We start from the raw sequence: 20457 nt of genomic DNA, 5'->3' as shown, positions 1-20457 counted from the left end.
CATGCCATGAATTCACTGTGAATGTAATTTGTTATGTAGCCTGCTACGTAATACATTATGTAATTAAATAACTGCAAATGAACAGTCATTTAATATAAATCAAGTAAAAAACACCAAACTGCTTTGAATCTGGAAAAGGAGTCTTTGCTGAAATTCCACACTAGAGCCTGGTGAGGGGAGCGGAGAGGAAGGAATGTTGAGTAAGCGTAAAATAGACATAGGACACAGGTAAAGGGCAAGTGGAGCATGACCTCAGTGCATGGTGAGCAGGGGCCAAAGGCACGAAGTACACACACACACACACACACACAATACACTCACATCTGCTGCACTGATGGAATGGAGTATGCTCTGGCAGCCGTACCTGTGTGTGGAGGAGTGGGCTCGGGTGGAGGAGTTGTGGGATCTGGAAGACTGGCGGCTGCCGGAGAATGACGCCTCCGCTCCGTGTCTGATCACTCTCTCTGTGGCTGGGACGTTCTTTGAGATATACTGCAACCGGCAGACACATGCTGTCAGACAGGAGAGCTGATCTACAGAAATTCAGACTTAACTGAAGCAGAGTACTTTGAAAGGGCAAAAGGCCAGAAATATACCCCACGCAAGTACAGAAATGCATATGACAATGCTCTGCACTGCAAATTCACAGTCCTGTTGTACTACATACTCAATATGTGTTCTTACGTTACTATGGGGGTTATAAATCTCAGTACTCAAGAGGGCAATAGAGTACCAATTAGTGTCTTTCTGAACTGTATTGGCTATTTTTGCAATAGCAACAACAATAAAAAAAAAATGTAATGGTTGAAGAGTGTTGCTTAAATAGTTGCACAGGTGAAAAAAGAAAAGAAAATGTTGCAACTGGGGAGAAACTATATTGTGACCTCCTAAAGCCTAGGGACCTGTATGTGGCCGACACTTTAATTCCAAACTGCCATAACCACATGCTTTACATATTAAATTCGGAGCATAACCGAATAATCCACAGTAGCTGCTTATTAAGTCTTAAGATTAAAAAGAGTTCAAGGGGTGCATTTAATCCAGTACAAATCTGCAATGACTGTAGTCTGACAGTAATAATTCCAGAGTGAACTACATTCTGCAATTGGCTGAACCTGGTGCTCCCTCTGTAATAGCAGTCCATTTTGAATCAAATTCATGTAAGAAGAAAACCTGCTAATAGACACAACCGTGCACCGTGTTGTTATTGTTATTGAGGATGGTGCCTTTTGCGTAATGTTGACATTTATATGCAGGCTATGGTAATTTGGGGAAATTACATTTTTAATATTTTATCCCATATAAAGTGACTACTGCTGCAGCTTTCAGAATGCGGCTTATGCATTTTCAGTTGACATGTTTTAGAATGCAAGATGGAATGTGTGAAGCTAAAAGTAGTTGCATTTGAGCACCAGCATGGGGTATACTTCTGGCCTGAAGGACATACATCTACCATGGGTATTTCCTCAGGGCCGGGGCCTGGGTGGTTGGGGCCGTTGGCCAGGTTGCGGTTGGGGTGATCAACGCACATGTTCTGCCGTAGATGATTGTGCATCTTCTTCCTCTGTTTCCTGGGGGGGAGGCTATAGTGAGGCAGCGTCACTCTTTCAGACACCAGCCCGGAATCACACTCATATATATCACACACTCAATAAGCACTGGATGTAAATAAGCCCAGACACAGTACACTCTTAAAAATAAACAGGGACTTAAAGAGTTGCTTGGAGTGATGCCACAAATGCTTTTTAATTTCTTTAAAGAATCATTTTAGTAAATGAGATGAGCAAGTGTGAGGATCCTTTTCACAATGTAAAGGTTCTGTACCAGTTAAAAGCTAATTCCTAGAACAGTACCTCAAAGCCAAGAACCATTTAGGAACCTTCATTTTAAGAGTGTACAAGGGTACTATACCCCGATAACACTTGCTTCTTCACTAATTTTTGACCGGACTAGGTGAAGCTGCTGTGGTACTCACTTGGTTTTGCAGTAGGCCACCACACACACGATGCCCACCACCAACAAAGCCACGCAGATGCCTGTGATTGTCAGGACTCTCTTCTGATACAGCTCCTCTGCCTCTGCACCATACCACACACAGCACAACCAGAGAACAGTCATTATCTTCTCATGTTCACTCCATTAAAACCACTATTCATCTCCTCACATCCAAACCCTGTTAAACACTTTCCACTGCATGCTGTAATACCAAAACCACTGGCCTGGCCCCAACCACCTCTTGCTCTTGCCCTGCTAGAACCAGGGCCCTAAGAGCACTATCTAGGAACCTAGATTCAGGTTCTGCAGAGGAGGCGAGATCTACACACTTATTAGCTGCATGGGGATGAGGGTTAATCACAGCAGTGGAACATGCCTAGGCCTCTCTGCTCATCTCTAATGGGCCAACTCAGCAGTGGAAAGTGCTTGTGTGAGCCATAATTCGCATCATTACCATGGCTGCGAGGGTGGATGGGCCTATGCTAAAGGGAATCCCTGAAGGCCCTGACGAAACCTGCCTCTCTGATTCCATATAATGCTTCCATCCACTGGAGGGCATCGTGATTCAGGCCGATTCACAGGCCAGCGCAAGTACAGATGACTCTACGAGTCAAGCCAGATTAATGGAGATTACATAACATATGCAATCAGAGTTGCAGGTCAGGACTCTAAGTGGTGAAGCTAATTACAGGTTTTTAATTACAGCAACTACAATTACTGCATTTCACTTAACTGTCCATAAACTTTGCAGAAACTTGAGCACAAATCGAAAGAAACTAGAAACTGAATTTAAAAAACAAAACAAAAAAAGAAAATGTTTCAGCCTGTTGTGTTTTCCTGGAAAATAAACCTTTTAACGGTCAGATGGACTTTAACAGAAGAGCAGTTTGGGGCAATGCTACAGGACGGTAAGAGCACAGGGAAAACATCTAATAATTAAAAGTGATATCATCCAGCTGTGATGCGTTCCACACTACAGAGTGGGTGTGAAGGGCAGAGCCAGAGAGGGGAATCAGGGGCTCTGGGGGCTAATTCTGCAGAGTCAATTGTGTACACTATTTTTTCTGCATCTCTAAACTTCAGTCCCCTCTTCAGGTAGCCCAAATTTACACATAATTTCATAATTTCAAGTCCATCCGGTCATTTTCAAGGGAAAACAAAGGCTGTAACAGAAAAAAATAGGTAAATCAAGAAAGGTCATATAAACAGCGTGCTAATGGAGTCTGGCATGCTATTTATGACAGAGGATGGGAGAGCAGGTTTGAAAGCCTGAAAATAAAATCAGGAAGAGCAAAACAAAACACAGACGGTGTCCAATTTTCAACTGAAGTACAAGACAGCAGCAGGAATCTCAGGGGTGCAGGGAGAGAACGGCGAAAAGGTGCTCTGACATAAAAATAGGAGGACAGAGCAGAAGAGCATAGAGGAGAAAGAGAGAGGGCAGAGAGTACGGAGAAAATTATGGGAGAAGAGAAGAGAAGAGAAGAGAAGAGAAGAGAAGAGAAGAGAAGAAGAATAAGAGTAGAGACAAACAAAAGAAGAGGCAAAGAGACAAGAGAAGATAATAAAAGACATGAGAAAAGAGAAGAGGTGAGAAGACATACAAATAGAGAAGATGAGAAGATAAGAGAAAAGAACAAAGAGAAGAAAGGACACAGAAAAGAAGAGATCAATGAAAGAGACGCAACAAGATGAGACAACAGATAAGAACAGAAGAAGACAACGAAATAAGAGACAAACAGAAAAGATAAAAAGAGAAGAGAGAAGATGCAATGAGGTGAGACAAGAAGAGATGACAAAAGAGAAGAGATGAGAAGAGAGGATTAAGACAAGAGAAAAAAGGAGATGAGAAGATTAAAACCAGAGAAGAGAAGAGAAGAGAAGACAAGAGAAGAGGAGACGAAAAAAGATACAAATAGAAAAAAAGACACACAGGGAAGAGACAAGACATGATGAGACAAGAACAGAAGACAAGAGAAAAGAGGAGAAGAGAAATAAACAGAAAAGAAAGAAAACAAAGAGAAGAAAGGAGACATGAGAGGAGAGACAAAAGAGAAAAGACAAGGTGGGACGGGATGAGACAAGAAGAAAAAAGAAATAGATGAGATGAGACAAGAAGAGAAGAGCAGAGAGCATGTGTAGAGCTTGTTGCTCAGAAAAGAACCGGTTCTTATCTGCAGCACTCATCCACTTTTTAGGAATTTTGAAAGATGTGGGAATTCACCCAAGTTAAGCCGCAGTCCAGCATCCACTTCCCATATCAAAGCAAAAAGGATGCAGGTATAATTCAGCAGGCTTTACTTTACCTAGTGTTTGGTAAACAAGCCAGGCTTTTAAAAAGAATGACGTCTAATAGCATAATCAAACGGTGGCTGAGGAAGCTTTGATGAGGGGACTTGCGTGAGTGAGGATGACGAGCAGGTGACACAACTTGGATCTAAACTGGCCAGGTGGAACGTAATTGCGCTCTTAGCAGTGTTATCACTACTCTAGTGTACACAAACAAATTCACTTGAAGCTATCCACTTGTTATGTTTACTGTGAGGTAAACAGAGGGTGGCCGAGGCTTACGCACATCAACCTCAACCAATGCTCTTGGTCATTTTCATACACAACATTAAGTCTTACAATGCCGGAAACCACATAGGCAAGTCTGTTTGAGATTATTTAACAACTGGACGCATTTTGAGGCAAGGATGTGATGATTTAGGCATGATGCTAATTATTGTGGTATACCCTTCCATTACTTGTTAGCCACATTAGCCTTGTAACTCTGGTGACTACCTAACAAGGCCAACTTTAGACAATAAATATGTTTTAGCTAAACAACTTTATTCTGAGTAAAGAGAAAATTACATATGACTTCTTTTGCCGAGGGATTATAAAAAACTTCCCATGCAGTTCTACACAGGCGCTGAAGTGTCACTTTAACGTTTAAGTAGATTCAGCCTGCTGACTGTAAAACTGCTTCTGACGCAGCACTTTGTAAGCGCGGGGAGAAAATCTTCTCTGGGTTCGTTTAGAGCGAGGAAAAAGACAAAGGGGCCGTTTGAACCCTCCGTCAAGCTTTCCCCAACGGGATGAGGGCTGCAGATACAGATCCTCATGCTGACACCAGGAAAGAGAGGCTGTGCTGTACGCAGCGAGGGCTGATGGACAGATTGATTTGTTAATCAATGTGTTCATTTGCTTTAGAGTCCATCGGAGAGAAGACGGTGAAGGCACGGCAAAGGCAGCAGGGGTCTAAACAGCTTTACTTAAGGAAGGAACGGTCCATACCCATAAATTCAATCCCAAGAGACTCTGCCATGACAGAAAGATGACAGTTGAAGGGGGGGGCACAAGAGAGATAAAAAAGCACAAAGTTTAAGAGAAAGATATACATACGTAGGCACATATGAGCATTATGTGAGTGGCGTGAGAAGGTTGGAGACATGAGCAGGGTGAGTCAGGCAGCGAGAGGCACAATGTTGCAGCTGAAAGTTATGTCAACAGCGAGCTGTTAGAGCATGCAGGGGCAGGCAAGCACACCACACGCTGCTCTATAGGCTAGAATGCATTTCTGGATTAACAGGTAGGAGAAGGGACCATGAGGCCTTATGGGGGAAACATGATCATCATCATATACACTGTCAGTCAGGTAGTTGGGTTTTTGGAATCATCAGTTAGGGTGGGTTAAACATTTTGAAATGCACTCTGGTTAGTTGTTTATAAGTTTTTTTTGTAGTTAACGTAGTTAACATTATATGTGTTATATGGTATTAACGTTAATGTCCACTGTTATTCATTTTAGAACATACACTTTCTCTATGTCAGGTTTAATGTCACATTAAAGGCAAGGCAATTACACCGTATGCAAATGCAAGAGCGATCCAAGAATGCAAGTACATTTGTTACTTTTCAAATCATTTGCATTTTTCTTAAACAAATCTTACCTGTAGGGCGCAATTACAGCTGTAGCGTACAATTACAGACATCAACAATCTGACTTACATTTGGGAGTTAACTGTAAACTCGTGACATCAGTTAGTGAGAACATGCTGTTGGACGTAGTTACTAGCAAACCAACATCATGGTTAGGTATCATCGAGCTCAGTTTTCTTTGCACTTTGCGGTTATTTTTCCTAGAATTAGCACAGTCTGATTTCACATTGTAGTGGTCCTGGACAGCAAGTATAGTTACAACTGTAATAGCAGAGGTATAAAGTACACCCTTAATAATAATATCATATTAGCACTCCCTCAAGCTCGTGATAAATTCTAAGACAATACACATCCATTTTAACCTAACTGCTCATCCAAGCGCACATATCTCTGTAAAGACTGTTAACACTGTGGTCGTGCGAGGCTGTTCCATACTGACAGCCTGAATATGTCTCTGCACTATGTTCATAACACATACGCTGTGTTTATAAAACCTGTCTTAGGAAGTTCAGCTCGTGCCCATGTCTGTGTGTGTGTGTGTCAGGCTGAGCGATTCCTGTGGTTTGTTTAGAGAAATCGTCTTTACATTCATATTATGGGACATTCTGGGTACAGTGAACTGATGTATTTCTATTCAGATTCACACGACTATTGGAGAAAGATATAAATAACTTTCTTTCATGTACAAGGAGGCCCTCCATGAAGTGTAAGGAAACGGATCTATCTATGCTCCACCCACAAACGTGTTCTTTCATAGCTGTGAGGTTGGGCAAGCTTTACAGAATGCTGAAAAAATGTCATTCAAACCAATGAGAAATTGTCATGCACAGCTAAGTTTTGGACATTTTTTTTTATTTAGAGTGTGGTATTAATTTTGAAGTGTGGTATGTGTTTGTTTTGTTTGGGTAGATTTTTTGTCATGAAATCAAGCCTTTTAGGGGTAGGGGCACCAGCAGAGAATTCTGAAGAAGTTCACAATCTTTTATTCTGCTAATCTACAGACATTTTAGTCAGTATTTTATGTTTACTGGCAGAACTAAGATCAGCTGCATATACGCAAAGTTATTTGAATCAGGCATTTAGCTCGATTTTTCCATATTACCAGAAACAGCAGCAAACTGACCTGGAAGTGAGCTCCTTTATTTGTTGCTACATAAAATTCAGCACTTTGACTAGCTATAAATTTACATTTACAAATACATTTGCTGACGTCCTAAAGTAAGTTAACATTACCATAGTTATAATAAGTGTAAATTATCTTTATATGAAACTAAGACAGTTGGCTCCCACTTAGATTTTGAATGAGATGAATGCCTTTCAACCACAGGACATGTTGATTTCTGTGGGCTGTTGAAACCGCTAAGAGCTGAGTTACAAATTACATCACAATTGGCAAGTCCAAGCGCTGCACACCATATGAAGTCTTATGAACCAATATAGGCCTTTTAGCAGATACAATATAATTAATGTTGTCAAAAATAAAAAAAAGTTAGGCCTTTTAAGTTAGGTAAAAAACACAAACAAATTATAATATACATAAATTAATATACCTTTTGCTTCATAACACAGTTCAGTTTCACTGTTTGCCTTGTGTTAAGTTACAGACCTCTTGTTAAAATAGTTTTCGTCGTGTTTTTGCTTATGTTACTAAAGTCAAGTAGGTCAATAGGATCGGAAAGTAAGACCACATTACCTTAACAGAGCAAGCCTTTGGATTAGTTTGAATTTTTTTTTCGACAGGTAATCTGTAATCTGTAATACATTTTTAAAGTAACCATGTTTTATATGCCAGCATTAAGAAAGGTGGTACTATGTTGCTTCAATACTTCAATAAAGTCAAACTACTTGGAGTGAGGGAGAGGCAAATAGAGGCAGAAATCTTTAGATTCAACAAAAAAATAAGCCACACAACATTGAAAGCTGCTATAGCTGTGAAAAAGACTAACATTCAGTTGAACTATTCTTTCACATCCATACAAACTAAATACCATTTGAGAAAAACAAACTCTACGTTTAGGTATTTTGACACAAACTTAATTGTGTGCAACAATTTCTAATGAGAAGGTGTTTTTATTAGCGGTCTGTGAAGCATTTGTTGGCAGACCATGGATAGGTCAATTTTGTGCGTTCTTTTTATAACAGTATGTATAAAGAACAGTCAGTGTAGACAGAATTATAGCCAATTTCACCTAACATTGTAAGTCTATTATAAATAATTCATAGCTGTGTTAAGGAATACTGCGCCCTGATGAACAAAGTCACTCATCATATTACGACACTGACTGACTACAAAAGCACATATCTGAACCACTGTAGAGATGTAGCAGGACTGCAGATGTAGCCTATGAGGACATAATAATGTCACCCTTTTCCTGTGAAGGGCTCTGGGATTGTGGACCGATTTGAACATGACCCATGTGGAACAGCAAAGTGACATAACATCCAATGTAATAATCCAGTCCCACTGGATGGCTGGAGAAGGAGTCGATGGGCCGCAGCACTGGGGCCATACCGTTTCTCTGGACAGCTTCATGTGCTGAACATGAGCTGCTGCAAATCCCCGTTGTTGTCATGACAACATGCTATTCCATAGCCCTGGCTGGCTGAGGCGGCCCAGATGTCTGAGAGTGATCTTAAGTCCAATAGCACTCTCCTCCTCAACCTCACTGCACGTGTTTCCGTATATCTGAGGCCATTGTCTCCCTGAGGGATCTCTGAAACCGCAGGCCATTTACGCTTCCACTCGGCAATGTCAAGACTGTCTCATTTTTGGGAACTTTAATATCGTGATATGGCTCTAATTGGCAGGCAGGCATAAAGGACCTTGTCAGTGGCGGCGAGAAGTGGCAGAAGATCTAGACTACGGTGTGTCGGCCCTCATGTTCTCCCCGCAGAACCATCTGCATGGCCACTGAGGACTAAGACATGCAGATGGGCCTTCCACATGGAAGTGACATCATGTCTCATCGGCTCTGTGTATTGTGTTTCATTAGTCAGAGCTCACACAGAGACGGAGGATGCTCTTATTTTCTGTCTTCCTCTGTAGTGCTGCCACCGGCCTTCTCCTCACGCTGCTCCCATTGAGATGAAGCTCTATTTGCATTCCAGAGAGCCACCGCTATATTTAAACCCATTCACAAAACAGTTCAGAATCATGTAGAACATGTTTGATAAACTTTTGGAACTTAATGCTTAGAAGTAGAGAGCCGAGTAGAGAAGTTGAGAGAGTTGGGTAGGGAGTTCTGATATATATTCAAATATAATTATGTAACTAATTATTTAATTTGGGGCTGTCAATTGATTAAAAGAATAATTGTGATTAATTACATTGTTTTGTTATTTGCTCAATTTAACCTTAAAAAGAGAAAATCTGTAATTGTAAATCTGTATGAGTGGAAAAATACTCTTCACCAGAATCATGAAAATCATGTGAATGGAGCTTCCAGTTTTCATCACTGACGTCCTGTGAGAGCAACAGTGGCTGCATGTTCCAACTCTTCCACAATTTAATCCATGTCCCTCTCACAGCACTAGGTCACGTCTTGTTTTGCAGGGAACTGTAGCTTTTCATTTTGCTGTTTGCTGTTTTTTGTTAGTTTGCTGCTTGTGGATTTATCCATAGTTCTCCTCAGAGCACTGTCCAGCGTAGTCTGCTGAAGGCGTCCTTCAGTGCTAGTGTTACTGAAATGACTTATTGCTTGTGTTTTGCTTGTAAAATGACATCATGCGCTTCAATGCTAAACAAATTGATGACATGGCAGTAGCCAGAAATAACTTTTTTTTTTTTTAAATCAAGATAGCCATCAATGAAACTTGGAGATATTTAAAAGCTGTACTTGAATGAGAGGGCTACAATTGCACAGTCATAGCAACAGTGTGCGAGCAGCTGGGCTTCAGGCAGGAGGTATGGATGATTTAAAAGGTAAAAGGAAAATGCATTAAAAACAGCGCTAAAAATAGAGGCATTAATCATTTATTGCATTAAGGTGTTATTAATTCATTACTGGTGTGTGTTAACTTTGACACCAATAATTTCCCTGCATAGGAATTAATGCAATGAATTTTACATTTATATAAATTTATTATTTATATTTATATATTTTGTTCCATTTAAGTCATATAACTTTTTCATTTGTTTTGAAAATGACAAAAAAAGGATTTTTTTCTTTCTATAAAACAAAACTATATGCATCAGTCTTGTCATCAAATTTAAATCCGGACAAAATATCTCTACTGTTTCAAAAAGCAAATGTTGTACTGACTGAAAATTCAGAATCAAAGCTTCCAACAGAATTTCTCCACTTGTTTCAATGTGCTACAAGTGAGACATAATTAATATTGAATTGTGCAGGGCATTTATTATCGCCATTAATGCTTTGGCAATTCCCAAAGGAGGTACTGTCACAAATATTGTTACAAATATGTATACATCATATTAGTATCCTCAGAATAAACCTGATTAATCCTCAACATGTTACGTTACTGCAAACTATTATAGAATATAATAATATATAAGAAGCCATATAGTGGCTTGGGACACCAACATGAAGGTGTGTACACCATTTCAGTGCTGTTCCTGTGTGGGTGTCCTGCGTGCTGGAAATCTTCTCTAGACCTCCCAAACTGAACAACACTATGTTGCATAGAAAGAAATGCTGGCTGTTGACAGAGCAAGCACTAACAAACCACGCACCTCTGACGTGCAAGGACTTGATAGGCGACCTGAACAAAGGTAACAATTCCGCAGTGATAAATCCCACATCATGACATAACATGACACGTTAATAGGCCCTGTGTCAAATTATACTTTTTGCCGTGTGCCATTTTGAGTGCCTCCTTAACAACATCTCATAAATTATACCTCCTTTATTCTTTTATTTGGAGAGGAAATCTGTTCTGAAACGCGTTCACCTCCGTAAGCTCGTCCTCGCAAGGTTTTGTTTACATCCGCCTATGATTTATCTTCTGTTCTTTTGCAAATAAACACGTGTTAACACAGGGGTCATGTTGAAACGTAAACATTGCCAGCATAGCAACGCTGATGGGAGCACAAAGGCCTGGTTCAGTGCGAAGGGCATCCATAGGTAGAAGCCAATAGCCCATGGCCACGAACTGTCAGACCCGAGCCATTCCTCGCCTCCTCCTTAATCTGGGTGTAATTCCACAGTTGATGGACATGTGCAGCAGGGATGCCGCCATGTAACGTGGTTAAAGCATGTTACCCTGGGGAAGAGGAGGTTTTTTTCTATACCAAAGTGTAATTAAGGGGAGGATCTTGGAACCACAGGGGGTAGGGGTGGGGGGATCTATGGGATATTCCCCTGAAGGGAGCATATTTGAGCTTCTAAAGTGACTGAAGGGGCAGGAACGGTTTACTGTATGTAAATTAACTTGACTGAACCAGTAAAATGGCTTGAGAAGACTTGTTAAAAATCTCTTACTTTGCATTTTTTGATTCATCAAGTCAGCCTGGCCTCCAGAGATGCAATTCCACTCTTTTGACTAATGATGGCAGCTTCTCAGCTAAGGTATCACTCAACTCTCATGCTTCGCGAGTGAGAAAAAAGGAGCTGTCATGACCATTTCAAATGCAATTTCCAACCGCTAAAAATCATTTGCTTATGGATCATGTCTAATTGGCACAAATTAGACACACTTCTGTGAGATGCTTTGTGTACAGGTGGGATGACATTGAAAACACTGGCATGTATGCTCAAGCTAAAGACAAGCCTTGTACCCAAGATTTTGGGTGGATGATATAACCATATTTGGGATCAGAAGGCTTCAGACGTACACTAAACTCAGAATTGTATAACTCTGTTTTAACTGTTTTAGGTGTGTATTGTCAGTTACAGTTTACACAAACTTCATCACATACACTGTTAATGAGCTATTGTTAAAGATAACAAGCAATTATTAAGGGTTAATGTAAAGACACTGATTGACGATTAACTGTAATACTTGTGCTATGTATTTATAGCTGTCCAGTCCCTGGTGAAGTAGATCTTTTTGTTTTTACTTAAAATGTACATAGAATATACAGCATTATAATTGCGGTTAGTAAGTACTGGTTATTTGTTTAACTGTATTTTTTAGACTGAGCAACAGTGCAGTTTCTTTGTTAAACATTTTTGGTATTGAACATTTCATAAAGCACAACAAATGGATGCATCTAATAATGGTTTGGCATTAAATTAGGTGATTCACCTTCACTGAAATGCATGCAGTCAAATTAGGAACCATGCTTATGATCTATCATGTTAACTAATGATTCAGTTTCACATTTTGATTGATAAAATGCTTCATTAAAAGGTAAGGTATGGAGGGTGAATCTGTAACTCAATGGGGCGACATACTGATTTCAGTTTGTTAGAACATGTAGCAGAGCATCCACTATCAACAAGGAGCTCATTCCACACTTCCAGCTCCAGCATGCAACACTGACAGACAGAAGAAGAAATGGACATACGGTAGAAACTGGCCATAACGTAGGTTTGACAGCGATCGCCAGTAAAGTCATTTGGACACCTGATGGAAGGAAACAAAACCATAGGAGGAGGAAGAAGGAGGAGGAAGAGGAGGATGAGAAGAAGAGGAAGAAAAGAGGGGCACCATGAAGAGAGGAGAAACACAAAAGAAAAAGGGGCATAAGAGAGATAGGGGGAAAAAAGACAGAAAAAAGCAGAGAAAACATGGAATTAGAACAAGAGTAGCACTATGGACAGCAGAGGCAGAAGTGTCCCACTGCTGACACCACTGTGGAGGCCCAGAAGAGGAGGGAGGGGCAGCAGTGGTACCAGTGAGACACCACTCCTCTGTGTGAAGCTCAGCTTCTCAAGTCAACATACTTTCACTAGGTTTGGGCATTTGCAGCCGCAGGGGCTCTGGCTGCAAGCACCGTGGCCCGAAGTATCCAGGTGGACATCTGGGAGGAAGGAGAGGGGCACAAGATGACAAAAACATCCACATATTACACATTTTAGCCCTTATCTGCTCTCACGCACTGACAGTCCTGCACACTGATGTGGGTCAGAGGCTAATCCAATACAGAATCAATTTTTTGCCTATTATTTGTTTAATATGCTTGGCAACATGCAGAGTGTAGTGATGTGGAATAAAACGGTAACATTTTTTTTCGCAGAATCTGTGTAATTCAAGCTAAAGCGGAGCCGAAGTGCAGCCATGTCGGGTTCTGGGACTCTGTGATTCTGACATGATTTTCATTCATGGCTTTGATGGCCAATTATGCTTATTCATGTTATTCCAGTAAACAAATTAGTGTTCATCAGTGCATAATGAGCATTATGGGGCTAATGTTTTCACAGCGCTAATTCTGCTCTACTCAGTCAGCGATGCCGTAGTCAGCAGCCACTGATGAATGGTGCCTTACCCCCTCAATTTGCAGGACAAACACAAAGCGCAAGCATGTTATCTCTCATCACTCAGAGATCTGCTGCACCTCCTCCTCTTGTAGCTAGAAGAGCTAGAGGGCTGGAGGAGGCTGCAGCTCCACTTACCGTCCAGCAATCCTCTCCCAAGGCCCTGTTACAATTGGCCCGCACTTCTTAGGGCACGCTCAGGAGCATTTGAATTGAGATGTGCGAGACTAGCACGTGATACGCCATATGTAACCCACATACAAAGACTTCAGATGGTCAATGATTTTATTTGGTGATAAAAAGGTGAGGATGACACCTTAAGCTCTTTTCTCAAAGTTCTTTTTCAGGACCTTGTTCCTGATGTGAACCTTTTCTCTATATTATTGCTGCCCAAAGAAAAACATGTATCTCCAAAATAGTAACTTTCCAGGAAAAGGCAAAAACTTTCTAACCGTTTAGTGTAAGTTAATGTAAAGAGGTATTATTCCAAGTGACTTCAGAGCATTTCCAACATTCATGTTATTTTGAACAATGTAAAAGACAGCTACTGTGTTCAAATGATGTGGAAAAAAAATGAGATACACATTTATTTTTGGAAAGCGACAATATGTTGGTGTTTTCCTTTCTCTAGCTCACCTGATCCAACCAATCAGCTAATTATCAAGCCCTTTCTGGGTTAATATGGGTGTAGTGGAGCACCAGGGAACCCACATAGGGACGATGTGCAGGTTAAGGGTACTTCAGGACCAGCTTAATCCATATAAGGTGTAAGAACTTGTAATTTTTCAGTAAAGTCCATGAAATAGACACTTCTAGGTAATCTCTAGGTAATCTAGGTAAGCTCTTACTTCCCCAGAAATATCACCTGAAAAAGGAATTTGTATTTAATAGCAGTTTTAACTGTAAATGACTGGTCTCTGACTTTTCCACAGTACTGTGCACCTTGAGAAGGGTTTGTTAATTAGCTGATTCAGTGGATCAAGTGAGTTTGACCACCAAAGTATGCAGGGCAGGGGTACGCTAGGACTATGAAGCACTTCTCTAGAGCCATGTCACGGTCTGGTACACCAAGAGCTCGCACTGTCTATATCTAGTGGAGGCAGCAGTGGTGTGCTGAACTTCAGCCATTCCCCAAACACCACACACATACAGACAAGCAGTAAGGTGGTGAGCAGTTTGGCAGCCTAAGCTGGGATAGTATTACTCCCCCTCCACAATGCAGACATGTTTTAAGTAACAGGTACATGGCTGAAAGAGCCAAAGGTCATGGAAACAAAGTAATCCTGTTGGAGCGCACACAGATGAGGCAACCAACATGCGTGCACACGTGTGTTTCTCAGCCCAGTGCCTCTGGGATTCTGCGCCCACCCTCCACTGTGTCCTCCCTCGAGAATCTTCTTCCTTTCTTTTCTGAAGAAGGGTCAGGCACGCTTTTTACATCTGTTTGCCAAAGGTCTAGCTTGTCTGCCTGTCTGCTGTTTGTTTCTCCACCCCCTCACCCTCACCCCAGGTTACAGAGCGCAAGGAAGGCTGGAAATTATTTACAGAGAGAGTCCTGGACTTGCGTAGATGGCCAAAGCTTTGGCAAGAGTTCTTTGAAGGCTTTACTGATCTTTATGAGGACACCTGTCCACTTCATCAACAGCCTGGACAGTGCTTGAGTGCTTCTAGCGACGCTCCATGCTTCGCTTCTTTTTTTCCCTCCTGTTTCTGCTTACTCTCCTTGCTGTCTCTACCTCTCCATTCCACTCCCTCTTGTAGCTCTGCCCCATAACTTTCAAAACCCCTTTAAAAACACAATCGCATGCCAAAGTTTGAATACCCCTAGTCAAATTATGTTTTGTTGATTTTCTAAGTGAAAGTTAACATATTGGGAAAAAGCATAAAATATAAAATGTGTGCATGTTTTCACCAATATGATAAATTCATCAAATAAACAGTAGTTGTGCATTAAAATGTGCAGCAATGTGTTCTCTGTAGAGGATGTGTATTTATTTTAACTTACAAAACTATGTAATTTGACCAGGGGTGCACAAATGTTTGTATACAACTGTATGTGCAGCCCATCTCCAGGTGCTGGACCATAAATGTGATCATGAGTCTTCTCCTTATCTTCACACAATGTGACAACACTATCCACGTGTGGCAGCCTCAGCATGCTACACCATGAAATACACATCTTCACCTTCAGAGCAGGCAAATAATTACTGCTGCGGTCATCCGTTACTCGCTGCTCCATCTGTGGAATTTCATATTTTAAAGTAAAAAAAAAGTCAAAACTATGAGACAGGCTGTCCGCAGGACATGTTTAGTCAGTGAGTAATATCCATGTAAGCCTGACCCTGTAATTTGGCCAGGGATGCCCAAAATTTTGCAGACAACTGTATACTATGGAAGCCTCCACATGCAAAATAAATGAACAAAGCAAAAAAAAGTTTCCTTATTTCAGTTTAGTGATTTCCTTTTGCACATAGATGCTTCCACATGCCCACCCAAAATCAGATTCCTGCCAGTAGCGAGCGGGAAGATACATCACAGGGCATTCAGCTAAGGTATAGCTTTCATCAAATGCACTCATAGCAAAGGTGAACACAGTCTCTCACCCTGCTCTGAGTCACCTTAACAGTGTGTTAGACTCAGCACTGTAAAAAACAAAAAAAGAACAGAGGAGCAGCGTTCTGACCCAGAAATGAGGAGTCGTCTGTCCTGACCCAGAGAAAGAGAATGAGAGAAAGCACTGAAACGTCTGTGTCCTGCCTCTGACTCTCTTGCTCTGATTCAATCACATTCTTTAATCATTCCGTCAGCACACACTCCATGCACTAACAAGATCCACAGACAGTCTGCTGCAATCAGGACCGAAGATTACGCAGCTGGGGTTAAAGTAGCTGGAGTTCCTAACTCTGCCCAGAGCCCTGAAAATCTACTTTTCGACTTTTTAATTCACCACCTGCATGTAAGAGTGGTAAAATTAGGGGAGTGGATAGGGATGTAGGGATGGGCATTGTTAATTCTATGTTTTTATACAACTGAGTATTCAAATAAGGCATGTGTAGTTTAGGTTAAAAATGAAATAAAACATTCATTTTCTAATCAGGACACAAGCAGCTGGTATTGTGTCTAACGTAAAGCAAACCACATATAAGCAGAACATTTAAAAAATGACAAATTTGTACAGTGTAAGTTAAGCTACTCTGAGTTATCTTCTGTAGATCGTCTGGTGGTGTGTTAGATCACATACAGCCAAAAAACATCAAACATCAAACAACCTGGTACCTCTTCTGCTAGCTGCATGCAATAAATTAACACACTTAAAAGATGGTTCTCCAAGCGTTCTTTAGTAAAGGCAATGGTTCTATTTAGAACTATGGGTTCTACATAGAACCATTTCATGCTTAAATGGTTCTTTGCATGGTGAAATAGTTCTTCAGATTGACGGAAAATGTGTTGCATATGGTTCTACATAGACATACAAGCATGACATCATTAACATAACAGAACCCTTACTGGTGCTATATGCATCACATTCTCCATTAATCTGAAGAACCATTTTACCATGCAAAGAAACTATTAAGCATGAAATGGTTCTATAGAGAACCCATGGTTCTAAAACCACTGCCTTTACTAAGAACCCTTGGAGAACCATCTTGTTTAAGTGTGAAAGCTAAACCTTCAATGTTTCCTTTTTACGCACAACAATAAAAAAAGCACATCCCTACTTGGTGCCAAAGAGGGTTCTATGGAGCATTACCATGGAAGAACCACTTGTGGTGTCCTAAAGCTTTTCAATACATAATTCATTGTTGTTAATGAGATGTGTGAGTGTGAAAAACCTTTAAAAAGTCTAAAGAACTTCCATATATGTACTCTGGGGTAATGTCCTTTTTTACAGTAGTACTTAATGCTCAGCATATACAATGAAATAATAAGCATCATGCTTTGTTCTTAACTCTGATTTATTGATGTGGAGGAGAGCCATTGATATATTCACATCAGACAGGCTGTGCAGTCCATCCCCAGGTGCTGGACCATGAATCTCCTCCATCATCGACTCCTGTCTTTTCGTTATCTTCACACAATGTGACAACACTGTCCACACGTGGCAGCCTCAACATGCTACGCCATGAAATACACATCTCCACCTTTACAGCAGGCAAATAATTACTGCTGGGGTCATCCGTTACTCGCCACATCCTCTGTGGAACTTTATATTTCAAAGTGAAAGAAGCCAGGGCATAAATATGAGACAGGCTGTCTGCGGGACTTGTTCGGCCGGTGAGTAATACCCACGGAAGCCTGGCCTATATTGAATGAGATGGCTTTGGGGCAACAATTCCCTGCAGGCCTCGACTGCATTATCTGACTTTTCTGGACCCGTGCCTCGCCCGTGAGTGAATTAGCTGCACCAATTGAGTTATTGCTCCCTCCAATTTGTACACAGCTTATTGAATGGCTGTTGCAGCCATGTCCTCGCTGCTTGCTTGCCGAGCAGTATTCCAGTGGCCAGCACAGCACGCATATGCACACACACAGACGCACATACATGCACAGATTTGCAGCTGGGCTGAAAATACCAGCAGGTGCACTCATAACATGGCACAGCCTGTGGTCTAAGACTTCTTAGAGCTCTCCCACCAAAACACATCAACAAGCAGCCGTGCAAATGTGCACATGGACACACACGACACATACTGTATATATACTGCATATACATACATTTACATATGTGCTTCTGGATCTGGCCCAGACCCTGGACCAGACCCCATTCATCTTGCACCAGCAAAAGCTACTTGATCCCCTTAGTCAGCTGTAGTTTATATTCATAAGAAGGGTCAAAATGTTTTTGAGGCTCATAACAAGATGTCCTCGGTGATCCTAAAAGCATCTGTGCGAAAGCCGTCCCCCCCTTCCAAAAGTGAAATGTAAGCAACGGCCCTATTTACCTTGTGGGAGGCCTCAGACTCTCGTAAATATTTGCACCAGCTCTAAACCAGTGTGACATGGCATTTTGGAGTGGCCTGACGTGCGCTTCCCTCCAGCACGCTAAATGCAGCCTGTCAGCGTGGGCCAAGATGCCCATCTTTTCTTCCCCAAGCACATCACACAGAGAGAGAGAGACAAATCACACTCATCAACATCTGCACCAATGAGTCAACCTGCTGCGCCCCAAACAAGCTGGAGATTAGGGGGAGATGGAGGGGTACTGCTAAAGACCCATGATGGTGAGTGAAAGTTGTGGGGGGGGGGTGGGGGGGCTCGGCTTAATAGGATATGATGGATGGTTTGATGGATACCATTTGGCTTGTGCTGAAGAGGCTGTGTACTCCAAATAAAGCAATGGATTAAACAAGAGCGACTACTTCTTAATCATCTTCCGAATATCCCTATCATACTGAGAAGAGCCAAAACTTTACACAACTGTAAATAAAGAGATACATGTCTATATTTATATATGCAAATATTCTGTTATGGATTTAAAAATAACAGCAAATGAGTGAGTGTGATAAATAGATTAATTAGCATTCATTTACAATGGCAGATCACTAAGTATAAACTGAAGAAAGAAACAGAGTGAGAGAGAGATAAACAAAGAGTGAGAGAGAGAGAGAGAGAGAGAGAGAGAGAGAGAGTGAGAGAGAGAGAGAGAGATGTGGAATGAACAGTGTGGTCCACGGTTAACTATCATCAAAAAAGTGGGCCATCATAATAAAACTGTGGGACAGGAGAACGGAGAGAAAAGAGAAGAACTCACTTGCAGGAGAGCTGATTTATACCATGTATGAAGTAGCACTCGCCGTCATTCACGCAGTACCCCTTTTCTGTGTCGTTGCATCTTCTGGCGTGGCCGGAGCCTGGAGGTAACGTTGTGGTTACTGAGGGAACAGAAGACATCAGCACGTTAGCTTCGTATATATATATATACCCAAACTGTCCCCAGGCAGAGGCAGCTGGTCAGCAGAGGAAACAAAGAATCATCCTCCACAAAATAAAAACAAAATACAAATAAAAATTATTCAAATAGAACTTAAAAAAATGTATACACTTTTTTGCTTGTTCTATAGCTTGAGTGTCTCTTTTCTTTAGCTTAGCTAACTTAAGTTTTCTAGCTGTTGGCTGAAGTAGAAAACAATGTTGGAAGCACTTTCAGTGTTGTGGGATGAATCACTTAATTTTGACCTAATAAAACTAGCATTCATTTTACAGTGACGTCTATTTTAAATCGACTACATAGCCTTAATCAGCAAAGCGAAATGTGTTTATTTTATTATAATAAGATATTTTTATAAGTAGGGGTACAAATTTCATCTGACAAGTGTGGGGCCATTGTGCAGCTATAGTGTCTATACAATGCTAGCACCTAGCATGATAACAATTTCTTTTCTGACACCATTTTTAAAATCTGTAGTGAAAAACATTTTCTGGCCTGACACCAATACCCATCAATACTGACATGCTATCTCTATGTAAACCTGTCTGGAAAACTATGTAAAAGTACAGAAAGCAACCATATTCTCAGGATATGTAATGCTTTATTTGTCAATATTAAAACAGTATTATTAACAGGAATTACATATGTGTGCATTCTGGTAGTTAGAGAATGATCACGTAAGGTTGATACACATAAAAGGTAGAGAAATCAGTTGGTAGGCTACCTGCTTGACAAAGCGCTGACACAGACTCCTTTTGGAACAGTTAAGTGCACCCATTTTCACTTATACAGTCACCCTCTGTTAGCTTGTAATGACATTTGTAAGGGCAATGTGACTGCTGTGGAAAATCTGATCAATAATACAGTCGACAACCATCCTGCTAACCCACAAAAATTATCTTACATTCATACTTGCAAGAAGTGGGGGGCGAGAATATGTCCCTTGCCCCACCCCCTCCCAACACCTCAGTTCGCACCTATGATTATAAGCTGTAATTTACTACAGTGTACCCAAATGTTAGCAGCTGCCTTGAAGAGCAATGACAGGTTTAGGTCTAGGTCTTTTGGCAGACGTCCCCACTGAAAAACCTGCCACCATTTTGCAGGAAACTAATGTACAAGACACCATGAGCCACCCGGAGAGATAACGTTCATTACATCATGCTCAGAGCAGCTGCCGTTATCCACATAATGGCCATCTTATCCCGCCACTCAGCCCAGACTACGCAC

The 20457-nt window shown here is 41.2% G+C and overlaps 1 protein-coding gene across 1 annotated transcript in view; it reads right to left on the bottom strand.

The window, feature by feature from the left end:
* Positions 1-20457, bottom strand: part of nrg2a (neuregulin 2a) — a 127108-nt gene that overhangs the window by 6649 nt on the left and 100002 nt on the right. The window contains exons 5-10 of the mRNA XM_036588342.1: positions 19051-19171; positions 12389-12447; positions 5275-5298; positions 1976-2078; positions 1448-1571; positions 365-492 (exon numbers count right to left, since the gene is read on the bottom strand). Coding sequence (XP_036444235.1) covers positions 365-492; positions 1448-1571; positions 1976-2078; positions 5275-5298; positions 12389-12447; positions 19051-19171 — 559 coding nt within the window. The remainder of the gene's footprint in view (positions 1-364; positions 493-1447; positions 1572-1975; positions 2079-5274; positions 5299-12388; positions 12448-19050; positions 19172-20457) is intronic.

This window comes from Colossoma macropomum, unplaced genomic scaffold (genome assembly GCF_904425465.1).
Source record: "Colossoma macropomum unplaced genomic scaffold, Colossoma_macropomum, whole genome shotgun sequence".
Taxonomy (NCBI): Eukaryota; Metazoa; Chordata; class Actinopteri; order Characiformes; family Serrasalmidae; genus Colossoma; species Colossoma macropomum.
The sequence above is the reverse complement of the archived record's forward strand: the minus strand, read 5'-3'. Positions and strand labels throughout refer to the sequence as shown.